The sequence below is a fragment of the Branchiostoma belcheri genome, unplaced genomic scaffold (genome assembly GCF_001625305.1).
Source record: "Branchiostoma belcheri isolate BF01 breed outbred unplaced genomic scaffold, Haploidv18h27 scaffold9, whole genome shotgun sequence".
NCBI lineage: Eukaryota > Metazoa > Chordata > Leptocardii > Amphioxiformes > Branchiostomatidae > Branchiostoma > Branchiostoma belcheri.
In genome coordinates, this window is record NW_017804575.1 from 1,783,269 (window position 1) to 1,795,372 (window position 12,104).

Consider the following 12,104-nt stretch of genomic DNA (forward strand, 5'->3'; position numbering starts at 1 on the left):
GGGCCGGCGGTTCCCGCACTACCGAGGAATCTGTAGCTCGTCTACTGCCCTGCCATGCCGATATCGCCGCAATATTGCCGGTAAGGACGTGCCCGGGCCATGGGAACCACTAGAACCGTGAGAGGGTCCTTGGCACCGGCACAAAAGTTCTTCAAAGTTTGGAGAGTTGTCCATGTATAGTGAAGGGGTGCTCAAGGACGTCCATTGTGTACAAAATGCGTAAAGTTGATTCTTACATAAATGATATTGATTATTATTACCACACACCGCTGTGAATTCCTATGTGGCCCTCGTAGATGGTGTTTTAGTCGCACAGAAAGCAATTCTGATGTTGTAAAAATTACAGATTTTAACAGTGGACCCCACGCAAGGAATGGCACAGCCCAATTTGTCTCTAAGCTACAGGTGGTCACGTGAGAACAGGTGTGCTAGGTCAAGAGGTCACCTGCCCCAGGTATTGAATGGCGTTAAAACAACGGAAACGGAGACTCCAAACAGGGCGTTCCATTCATAAGTCTTCTCGGTTCAAGTAACGTGTAATGGAGAATAGGTGACGCTATTTTACAGTTACGTGGGCCTTACCTTAGGCCACAGCAAGTAATTTTTATGGATGATATCGACTCGCGCATTAACTTTCGCCTGATTCGGGAGAAAAAAACAAGAAATTTTGTTGGCTTTTGAAAGTGTCAACATGCCGAAAATGGGCAAAGATGTCTGTTCTCATGCCGGAAGGTGGATGGCAGATAAATATGAAGAGAGGAGACAAGGCTCCGATTTATAATAATAATAATTGTTTATTTATTTATTGATTGATCGATGAGTACAATCTCTAGCATGTGGCAGCGCAACTAAGAAAGTAGCGCTGAATTGTATGCTAGTGTTTAAAAACAGAGAAACAAATATTGCACAGTTAAAAATAGACAACTAAACAAGTGAGTATTTCACAGTTAACATATAGACAACTAAATAAATGAGTAAAATGAGCTTAACAATATTTACAATATCAATATCAGTGTAGAAAATAATAATTTTGTAGTATGTTACATGAAAACTATACAAAAATTTATTGTTTGTCTTTTACTTTGACGCAGTGATGTATTTCATTCCTTTTATGCACATGAGACTAACATCCGACGAAGATGAGCGGAGAATAGAGACAACAACAACAACATTCCTTTTAAATGCTCCCACTGAATCAAAACCAATTGTACGATTGAAAACTTTTATTTTTCAAAGATGTTTCAGTGAGAAATGGATATTGTAGAAATTTTGAAAATTTTGTCAGATATAAATAAGACATCAGGGTCACAGATACATGTACATTGTACGTGAAACATTTTCCTGCAGACTCTTGCGCATGCAATAGTAGAATTGACCTTCAATGACATCCACGATTTGAGGAAAACATTTTTATTCTGGATCCTGTGCCTGTGCCGGTAGCGGCTGGCTAGCGTAGCGGAGCAAAATCCGGATGGTACCTAGTAATACATGACAGTATATACGTACACTGGTTGAGAAAATCATAGTGGAAAACATTTTTTTTTTCTTTAACGGTTTCGCTCAATGCAAAGCCAATTATTTTTGGCCACTTCTAGGCATAGAGCTAGAGGTACTTGAGTATAATGTAGTTATGTCAGGAGATGGCGGTGGACCTTTGTTTTGAAGCTTTGTGGATTGTAGTCGGAGGGAAAGCAACTGATTGGAAGAGAGTTCCATGATTTTGCAATCCGGGGAAAGAAGCTGTTGCTGTAAAATCACTTGGAGACGTATGTTAACTTCGAGTCCACTAGACTAACAACGCTGGTCCATAAAAAGGTAAAATTTAGCCAATAGGGAGAATAATTTACTAGGGGAGTTTAGCCATGGCCAGCGCGTAGAGTTCATTTGCCATATTAAGGGGAAATTAACCCTTCGCGAACTGACTCTCCTGGCCAACTATTTCTCGTGGGGTCGTGTGGCGTCGCGGCAGAGTGCGCGACTCGGAACTTAGAGTCCCGGGTTCGAGTCCTGACATGCCACCGATCTTGTGCCCTTGGGAAAGGCACTTTACACGACTTTCCTCACTTAGCTCAGGTGTAAATGAGTATTGTAAATGTCGGAGTCAGTATTGTCGGAGTCATGTATTTGTCCCCTGTGTTGGTGGCGGCTATAAGTTGAAGAAACTTATGCGTGTCGTCACCACGTACGTCTGGTGATTACATGTTGGAATAAATAAAATAAAAAATTAAAAAAAGCTATTTCTCTCTTTTTTTTTTACCGAATTCTAGGATCCGCACCCCCGTAGGAAGGCCTGGTGTACTCTCCAAGCAGAGGTTTGGGTTTTGGGGGTATTTTTAGCGTGTTTTAGGCTTTTTTATCGGGGTTTCTCTTTTGCACTGAATTTTTTCCCCACCAAACTCAACGTGACAATACGTGACAAATTAATCTCTCCAACGATACTCTTAATTTTTTTTTTTTAAGTCGTTATTGCAAGTATTTCGTCATATATATTTCAGCTCGACGGAACATTATGGTGTCTGCGAATTTCATGGTTGTCAAATAAGTGGCTAGTGTCTGCCTCCTGACGAATCGTCTGTTAGCAATCACCTGCTAACTTTTTCAGCTTTGAAAGTTACCCTCTGTTTGATTGGCTACAGGCACTAGTTTGACCAATGAGATCTCGCGTTATGAAAGCTGTCGCCCAATAAAACACGAGACGATGTAGATGCGCCATTTTCAACTCGAAAGCTGGGCAGGGAGAGTTCGTGTTGCGTTGTAGTGCTGGCTTTTTAGGCGAACAGTTTTATAAACAGGTATTATTATGTTAGACCGTTGCGTGCAACACTGGCTGTGTGATTGAGGTTTGTTGTTAATCTACAAAGTTCTGTCTAAATGATGATTTTTCTTGTAGACTTCTGGAAAGATGGCGGCAACAGGGGACTTGAAGAACAACATCCACAAACTTCTGTCTGAGCTGAAACACATCAAGTACCCCGTGGAGCTGGACTATCAGGGGTGAGGGCTGGCACTAGGACTAGAACACCTCCTAATACCTGCAACTTTTAGTCAGGTTTACTACGAGGCATGTTGAGAACTGCGTCATAAGTAAAGTATACGCAGCAGTCATGCCATGCTCACTCCCGCACTTTTTCAAAGATATCGCTCTTCCCACTGACTTATACTTAGTAGTATACAGTGGCCGCATCGAAATACGTGTACTACATGTAGTAGATTTTGTACATACTGAAGCAGTTGATACAATGATACTGTAATGTGTTAACTAGGGTTTGTGGAAAACTCAGGGCTGGCTGTGACCACTAGCATGAAACCTACATATCAATTTTATGATTGCCACTCATGCTCAAATCTTCTAGTACTCACTAGTTCTAGTCTAAAAATTGGAAATTGCTGTTTTCCTCCTTCTTTGAATACTACTTATTCCTCCAATGGAAAGCAAAGTCTTGTCCCGGCAGCTTAATGCTCCCGCTGCACTAATCATGCTTTAAAGCTGCAGACCATCACGAGTACAATTATTGCTAGTAGTAGTATATTTATGGGTTCACCACACCACAAAGTGGTGGTGAACCCATATTGCTTTTTCTGATGTTTCTTCTCCTCCTTCTCCTCCTTCTTCTCCTGCCATTTTTTAAATGGATTCAGCTTCTTCATTTTAGGGCCTAAGGTCCTGAAATTTGGTATGGAGGTACAGTGGGCAAATACCCCTAGGCGTTTTTTAAATTTTTGTGATACAGGCTTTTAGAATGGTTTTATTTGAGTTTTTTGGCTGTGTTATATCAAATGTATACTGTGTTAGTGTGCCGTGTTTACCATGAGTCATCACAATGGAATGCAGGGCATCAACCAATAGGCATGCAGCTTTCCTCTATACTTCTTGCTGATTGGCTGTTGGGATTTAACTTGATTAACACCTGCACAGAGCATTTCCACCTGCACAGAGCATTTCTTGCTGATTGGCTGTTGGGATTTAACTTGATTAACACCTGCACAGAGCATTTCCATACTGACAGTATGTCTTTATTCAAGTGTTTTGGTAGGTATTTCAAGCTTTTCTGCTCCAGCATTGGAATGCGGGGCATGAACGTTTTTTTATTTATTTTGAAAATCAACAGTTTGCATTATGCAATTAAAAATCCTAACCAATAAAGTAGGGAATAGCTATCCAACTGTTGTTTTAGTTGTATGTTACTTCATATTATAGTTATATCAATGTAAATCATTGTTTTCCCTTGTGTTTCTCATTCTTTCCCTGCCATGTCGTAAAATGTGGTGAACCCATCGCTGTATTTGCTCCAAAGCAAATATTGGCCTTTCTACTTAGAAGTAGTATTACAGGCTCTCATTCTTCCTTCATCACCCAGCATCACCACAGGTACAACCTCAGCCTTCCTCCCCGTGCTGCACCACGCCCTGCTGGAGTTCTCGCGCCCTGTCTGCACCGAGATCAACGACATGGGCATCGAGCTGTACGGAAAAACAGACCAGCGATTCGTGGAGGGAGTCTACAAAGTGAGATGGTTTATAATAGAAAAAGTGATGTAGCCATCCAGGCCATCCATATGTGGTCCTCAATATATACCTTCGTTTCTTCATTGCAGATGTGTCTAGTTTTGTTATCATTTCAAAATATTTGGTGTAACAATACTTAACGCTACTACTAGTAATTACAGTATGAGTGTTATACTTTTTTCTATGCTTTTTTGATGTTGTTCTTGAAATGTTAAGGTAAAAGTTCTGGACTACATTTTTGCTATGTCATGCACGTGTCTTGCTCGGTACATTGTACATATACTTGATAATTTATTATTCTGTTAGTTTTACCTCTCAGTGCTTAACAATAGAACAATCATGCATTAGCATTAGAATACAGGTGTTTACTGTTATACATTGCATATCAATAAAAAACAAAGGGTGAAAGTTAAAAAAAACAAATACTTCCAAAGCTGCCAAATACAAGTGTGTATCTATCCCATGTGTAATACCAGGGTACATGTGTTGACACTACTACTAATGGATCCTTGTTCATGTTGTGTATTTCTCAGTAAAATTTAGATGTTTATGTTTTGTGAACATAACCTATACCAGTTCGGTGCAAGAGCAATAGAAGAATTCTGGATTTTCCCAATTTCAATGCCCATCTCTAGGTGCTGAGAGATGTGTTCCAGTACAAGCCCACCATCACCAAGGACAAGTTCCTGAATGCAGGCTTTGCTGAACATAAGGTTATCCTGGTGTATGATGTACTGAAGATGGTCCAGGAGAAACACCGGCGGATCACAGGGCCCAAGGCTAAACCTGCTCCCTCACAGACTAACACCGGCTCAGGTCAGAATGTTGTGTTTTACGCAAAAAAAAAGGTTTCCAAAATCATATCCAGTTGCTTGAGTAACTGTTGTTTGAGAAAAATTCTTCAGTGTTTTGTGAGGATGTTTCAAGGCTATCTAAAGTTGAAACTTCATAAGGCTTTTCTTCAACCATGGTATTGTTAAAATAACTAAAATATTCTGAGAAAGACGTGAACTTGCGGCTGTCAAGTTGTTCAAGTGTGTGCTCAGCCCTGACCACCCACTACATGATTTGGTACCGGGAGCCAGATCGGATAGCACGGTTCGGATAGCACAGGGAGGTGTTTGCCCAAGGCACGGACAAACATACTGTACAACTTGTTCCTCCACTGCACAATAAGACTGTACAATAGCCAAATGCAGACCTAGTGTTCTTGTGTTTCATGTCCCACTACTTTTGTATGTAATTGCCTTGTGTGTCTCTTGTACTTATGTAATTAAGTCCACACAATTCAGGAGTACTATGTACTCCTGCTATGTTGACTGTTTTTAATAAAATTGAAAATTGAATATATACAGACATGTATCTGTGAGATTAGTAGTGTTTTTTTTGCTGCAGGCATGTTCCAGCGAGGCACAGCCATGCGCCGCTCGCTGAAACAGCAGAAGAATCGAGAGAGAAACTTGTCCCCAGTGCAGCGACCCAGCGTGGACAGTTCCTCACTGTCTGGAAGTCCCAAGGAAACCAGCATGCTGTACAGTGCAGGTAGGGTAGGATACATGTAGGTGTGCCTTTACCTCACCTTAGACCTTAGTTCCTCCTGTGTCTGATGGCACATCAGGCAGCAAGCTTTCACTTCCTTTTTTATCAGCTGCGACTGACTCTGCTTCCTCCCAGGAGATGTTCGCCCTTCTCAGATCTTCTTGGAGGGTCCTCTACCATGTATTTTTCAGCCTTCCAGAGTCTCTTCCTTTTGAGAGGAAGGCCCTTCCTACTGTTTTGGGGGACCTCAGGGTCATTGCTGTTTTGGAGTGTGTCCGGCCAACTGTATTCTCTACTCTGTTATGATGACGCTTAGAGGTTTTGACTTGAGCCTGTTCAGGATCTCTTTGTTTGTTATATGTTCCTGCCAATTATCACCTTCAATATCTTCCTCAGGTTTCTCTGGTGGAAGGCGTCTAGCTTTTGGGATACTTAAGTTGAATGTACATTTCCAGGTTTTGCTGGCATAGATTGCAGTGGGTAGTGCATGTAGGTGTGCATGCAACTCAAATGGTCATTGCATTACCAGCTTCACTATTTTCTGTGAATGCAGACACATTTTCTCTAAGTCTTACTAGTCTAATAGCATGAAAGTTGATCTGTGTTGGTATACTTCATTATGACCAAAAGGGCTTAATGTTCAAACCAACACTGAGTAAATTGGGACTTACCCAAATTTTTGGCCCACTCCATCAGCCTTGTTCACGGAATGGACCCATTTACATTTCCTCTTTCATTTCCTATTACAGGCAGTGTTGAAGTGATTGACCTTGACAACACAGGCCTGCTTGGTCCTCCCAAGGTCGTTGCAGCCCCCCCACTGATGCTGGATGAACTGCCAGCCATGACAGAACCAGTGGACATCTTCGCAGAGAACCCCAGAGGTGACCCTCCTCTCAAGAAGGGTGGGGCAGACACTGGTTACCATAGCATGGAAACTTCCCCGAAAGAACAGGCAAGTCATACTCATATTTTTTTTTTTTTGCAAGGCCATTGGCCACTTCTAGACATAGAGCTAGAGAACTGTAACAGCAACTTTTCTCCCCGAGTCAGAAACATCCTCACAAGTAGTGAGGACTAACTGACCCACTACAAATATGGATTGTCCACTATTATATAAGGATTGTACACTCAGTCTATATAACGATAAAAGCACAAAGCTGTTCAACCTTTTCTCTGCTTGCTCAACAGAATTTGTTACATTTAATGCTATAGATAAATTCAATTTCATTCTAGAAGGTAATATAATCCTTACTGTGTACAAATAGGTAGACATCTCAAGGAATGTTTAGACCTTAGAACAAGTAGTATATATAAGTTGAATCATATGTTTTGTTTTCAATGTTGCGCCCACCTATTCCCAAAAATGAATTTCAAGCGCTGCTTTTTTCAGGTATCCTTGAAGCAGCGAGTTGAAATCCTGGAGGGACGGATGAAACTGATGGAGGAGAAACTGGATACCCTGCTGAATGTCCCAGGGGAAAAAGTGCCCCCTAGCAGCTTTGCCCTGACTGCAGAGCAAGTGGAGTCCATGTTGGGGCGACTGCTGCTAGTAGAGAACAGACTGCGTATTGTTGAGGCCAAGGTACATGTACTCTTTTTCCCTGTTCAGAATGAGTTAAATCCTGATATTTGCCTTCTTCTTCTTTGTCTTCTTGAAGTAGAAAAATTCTTTTAGATCAATCTCATGTGGTCAGCATGAAGATTGCTACACATTGCCATCTCGCATAAAAGGTAATTAAGATCCACCAGCCAGTGAATATAAATACGTAATGCGTATACCGGTAACACAAATAACAGTTTACTGTAATATCACAATTATGTTTTTGCAGAATCAGACTGGCGAGAGTTCTTCAAAGGTGGTGCTGCCACAAGGTTTACCAACTGGTATGTCTGTTTCTTTTGGGTCACTTCAGTTCTTACGTATTCTTTGAGTTTATGAAAACTCACACGTGTTTTCCATGTACTACAGAATTGTTTCAACTGTGAACTTAAAAAAGCCTACTTGCCCCATACTGCGAAATTAAATACCTGCAAAAATAAATGGATTTACAGCTGCATTGTTATTATTACCATTCTGGACTCAGATGCTGTATTCCCTTTTTCTTTTGTTTGGAGTTTGTTATATTTCAAATTAGGCCACAGCAAGTAATCTTTATGGATGACATCAGCGCGCACATTAATTTTCGCCTGATTTTGGAAAAAAACAAAAAAAATTTTGTTGCCTTCTGACAGTGGTCAACATGCCGAAAATGGGCAAAGATGTCTGTTGCTATGCCGGAAGGTGGATGGCAGATGAATATGACGAGACAAGAAAAGGCTCTGATTTAATGTTTTGTTTTTTACTTTGATGCAGTGATATGTGATGCTGGCTGTGTATATGTGATGTTCCCACCGAATAAAAGCCATTCGTACAATGATTGAGTCAAAATTTTATAATGTAGGAACCTTGTTTTTTTTGGCCCGCCTTGTTTTTTTTCGCCCGCTCGCATTAGATTTGGAGTCTGCAGAGGATGTCATCCATAAAATTTACTTGCTGTGGCCTTACCATGTTTATTTGCCTGATGTCTATCCTGTTGTTGACTTCATGTTTTTTATCTGGTAACCTTAGATGGCTGCTCTATCCTGAACAACCTCAACTCACCCAGCTCTCAGCCAGCCAAAACTCTGACCTTCGACCCCTTGGACCTCAGCACAAAGAGCCCTGTGGCCTCCCCACCCCGTAAGCTGACCAATGAGGGGCAGCCTGGGTCCACACCATCTGCACATGTGGCCCCTTTCCAGGTAACAAGTGGTTAAGCCTAGCCTAGGAGAAAAAATGTTGTTTCCTGTTTCCCGAACAACTCTAGAAAAACCTGCCAACCCTAGAAAAACCTGCCGACTAGAGCTGACTAAACAAATTTTAGGTACATGTAAAGGTACACAGGTTTAGGTACAGGTCCAAACCTAAACCTGTACCTGAACAATTCAACCAATTAACATGCTCTTCTGAACTCCTTCAATAACAAGAAAAACATTTTTTTCTCTCTTACAGTTTGAGAACAAGCAGACAGAAGAAAAGATGGCAAAGCTGGAGAAGATGTAGGTACTTTCTGTCAGGAAAAATACTCAGGTATCTGTGTGCATGCTGTCGTACATGTACAAGATCTAAGCCAAGGATTCCTCAGATGTAAACAAGCTGCTTTAATGGAGTCATTAGAAAACAATTACTTATAGGTTGTTAAGGAAGATAACTTGAGGGAACTTGTGTTACATGTAGACTTTAGGAGCATTTTGTACTTCATTTCTAACAGATAAAGAATTCAAATGCCTTCTCTCTTTATTCCCACATTTACTGCCTTTGTCTTTGAAAAGGCATTTTGGCTCCTGTGTGCACTGCATAATACTTAGGCCACATCAATATAATTTGTTGGTTCTCGGATCTTTTCATAAAAAGTATGAAGCGACAGGGCTAATAAAAAAATAATAAAAACAGGTCTGGGCATCCTATAATAGCCCCAAATGCTACGATAGGAAGAAAAGGACTTTCCTCAACTGTTGAGGACAAAATATGAGCATAGTTGAGTTGATTCAGAACCAGAATCTTTTTTTTTTTTGCAAATCAGAAAAAAATGAAGAGGCGAATCCGAGAACCAACAAATAAAATTGGTGTGGCCTTAGGCTATATAGGACTTTTTCTGTAAAGAACGTATTGACATTGCCAACATTTCCTATTATTAATCTAGAGGTTTAAAAGAGATACCCTAGTATAATAATACGTTATTCATGATCCGTTACTGACTACTTATCTGGTAGAGATGATACTGCATTGCTAGCTATACCTTTCTATTGATGCCTAGGTCCAAATGTTCCCTGTCCTAGGTTTGAGGAAACCATGACCATGCTGAAGAAGACACACGAGCCAGGCAACAACTCATGAACGGAAGCAAGACTGGAGAAATGGACCATGCACTAAACATGCTGTCCTAGAAAACATCTGTCAGAAAACAACTCCTCCATACCTTGTTTTCTGATCCTATTGCATTAGCTCACAAATTTAATGCCAGAGAAAATTTAATGCCATTTGTAGTTGCCACTTTGGTAAAACGCAAGTTGCAAATTGTAGGGCTTATAGTGGTTCACTAACGGACAATTATAGGCATGTGCTATTTGAAAATTTCTTTGTTAGACCATTTGTAGTCGTACACCTCAAGAACTTCATTCTTATCAAAGTATTCTTATGTACTTCACACATAACAATATATAAAATGACAATTTATGAAATAACTTGTTGCAAGTCACGTTACATGCCAGAGATTTAAGATACATGCTGACAAGATAAAGCTACAATGTGTGGACTATAGGATACTTGTGTAAGATTAGTTATTCACATGAACCTGTTATTTATTCATTCAATGTATGATGAAAATAAAGTTGATATTTTTACAAAATTTGTTTCAAGTATGTGTCCTTGTTAGTCAATGAATTCTCTAGCGTTGATGCCATCTATATATAATCAAGTCAGTGTCACAGTGGCATACTAGTATGTTAAAATTACTAGTACTGTGCTAAATGTTGAAATATCTGTAAATGTATTTTTTGGAAGTTATTCTTACAGCTATATCCAATACATTTGTACTTGTGGCTAAAAAGTTAGCAAACACATTCACACAAAAGGACATCCAAATGCGAAGTCACAGACCAACGACACTGCAATCTTTATTTGGTGCTCTAGGCTGTCCTCGGTGGTTAATTTAAAAATGTAACGTTACTGCTTTGGTTACATATTTCCTTCTGTCTATGACTTGTATTTTACTCTTAATTTCTTGAGAGATCATCTTAATCAATGGAGCTAAACTTCCTTGCCAATATTTTTGGTCCAGTCGAATGGTTTCCACTGCTCTGCAAACTTCAGGACTTTTTTGCGCTGGTCCTCAAAGCTCTCCTTGGGGGGTTTGCGGAAGAATCGAGGTTCCAGGTCCAGCATCCCACCCAAGATTTCCTAGTAGACAAAAACAGGCAAATGTCTTTGAATAACCATGTACACATGTCTAAATATGGTTGTGATTGAAGCACATCCAATGCGACAAAAATAACTTGACAGGTAAGGCCACACCAATTTAATTTGTTGGTTCTCGGATTCGCCTCTTCGTTTTTTTCAAAAAAAAAATTTGATTCCGGTCCTGAATCAACTGAAAAATGCTCATGTTTTGCCCCCAACAGTTGAGGAAAGTCCTTTTCTTCCTATTTCTTACAGTTTTTCCATCTATCATTGCAGTGGTTTGATTAAAAGTTCAAAATTCAATGTTTAAATTTTAACCCAGCCTTTTGTGTTGACTTCATGGCTCATTCCGTAGCATTTAAGCCTATAATAGGATGCCTAGACCTATTTTTATTTTTTTCGCCCTGTCGCTTCATATTTTTTCTGGAAAAATCCGAGAACCAACAAATCAAATTAGTGTGGCCTAACATTTGCATATAATATTTACCTTCACAATCATGTTCTAGCCCAACAAACTACTGCTCTTTATTCTTACACATTCATATTTATGGGGACCATTCCCTCCAACCGTAATGCAACATAGTGTAATCCAACATCACAGGGTGTCTGTGACAACACCAGTTACCATGGTGACAGATGTCTGGTCCAGGTCATTGACCTTATTTGTTTGGAGAAGAAACTGAGCAAAAGCAATATGTTTTCCTTCTGCGAAGGTAAACAAAATCAAAGATTTAAGATTTCTGGGAAAGAATTGTCCCTCATGCAAAAATATAAATAAAAATTTGAGATCTAAAACAGTCCCTACCCTGCCGAAGTAGTGAGGGAAGATTTGCTCATCCTCAATCACATGGGCAAAACCACTCTGCATTCCGAAGTCCACACTGAAGTAGGGCAAACCCTTCGGTACCTGAAATTGAAGTGGAGTAACAATTGTAAGTGTAGAGATGATTCAGTATGAAGTAAAGACCAATCTTTAGGATGTCAATTTGAAAGTAATTGTGACAGATGCTTGCTTCACAGAAAAAAATTGAGCATGCAATATATGACTATTTCTTCATGCCTGTAGCCAGGATTTTGA

The 12,104-nt window shown here is 40.1% G+C and overlaps 2 protein-coding genes across 4 annotated transcripts in view; one reads left to right on the forward strand and one right to left on the reverse strand.

Annotated features, from left to right (window-relative positions):
• Positions 1-2,667: 2,667 nt before the first annotated feature.
• On the forward strand, positions 2,668-9,998 carry LOC109487810 (centrosomal protein of 44 kDa-like). 3 transcript variants are annotated; one of them, XM_019791890.1, is made up of 11 exons: positions 2,668-2,792; positions 2,891-2,994; positions 4,359-4,506; positions 5,142-5,322; positions 5,902-6,048; positions 6,795-7,000; positions 7,439-7,630; positions 7,878-7,932; positions 8,657-8,829; positions 9,080-9,157; positions 9,907-9,995. In XM_019791890.1, the coding sequence occupies exons 2-10, from the start codon at positions 2,903-2,905 to the stop codon at positions 9,128-9,130; spliced, it is 1,245 nt and encodes a 414-aa protein (XP_019647449.1). In that variant the 5' UTR covers positions 2,668-2,792; positions 2,891-2,902; the 3' UTR covers positions 9,131-9,157; positions 9,907-9,995. The 3 variants fall into 3 exon arrangements, with proteins under 3 accessions (XP_019647449.1, XP_019647448.1, XP_019647447.1); XM_019791889.1 differs by having other exon boundaries at positions 9,080-9,126; positions 9,885-9,988; XM_019791888.1 differs by having other exon boundaries at positions 2,682-2,794; positions 2,893-2,994; positions 9,080-9,126; positions 9,907-9,998.
• A 574-nt stretch (positions 9,999-10,572) lies between these two features.
• The window catches only part of LOC109487600 (CWF19-like protein 2), a 14,115-nt gene continuing 12,583 nt past the window's right edge, over positions 10,573-12,104 (reverse strand). The window contains exons 16-17 of the mRNA XM_019791605.1: positions 11,832-11,933; positions 10,573-11,026 (exon numbers count right to left, since the gene is read on the reverse strand). Coding sequence (XP_019647164.1) covers positions 10,877-11,026; positions 11,832-11,933 — 252 coding nt within the window. The 3' untranslated portion in view covers positions 10,573-10,876. The remainder of the gene's footprint in view (positions 11,027-11,831; positions 11,934-12,104) is intronic.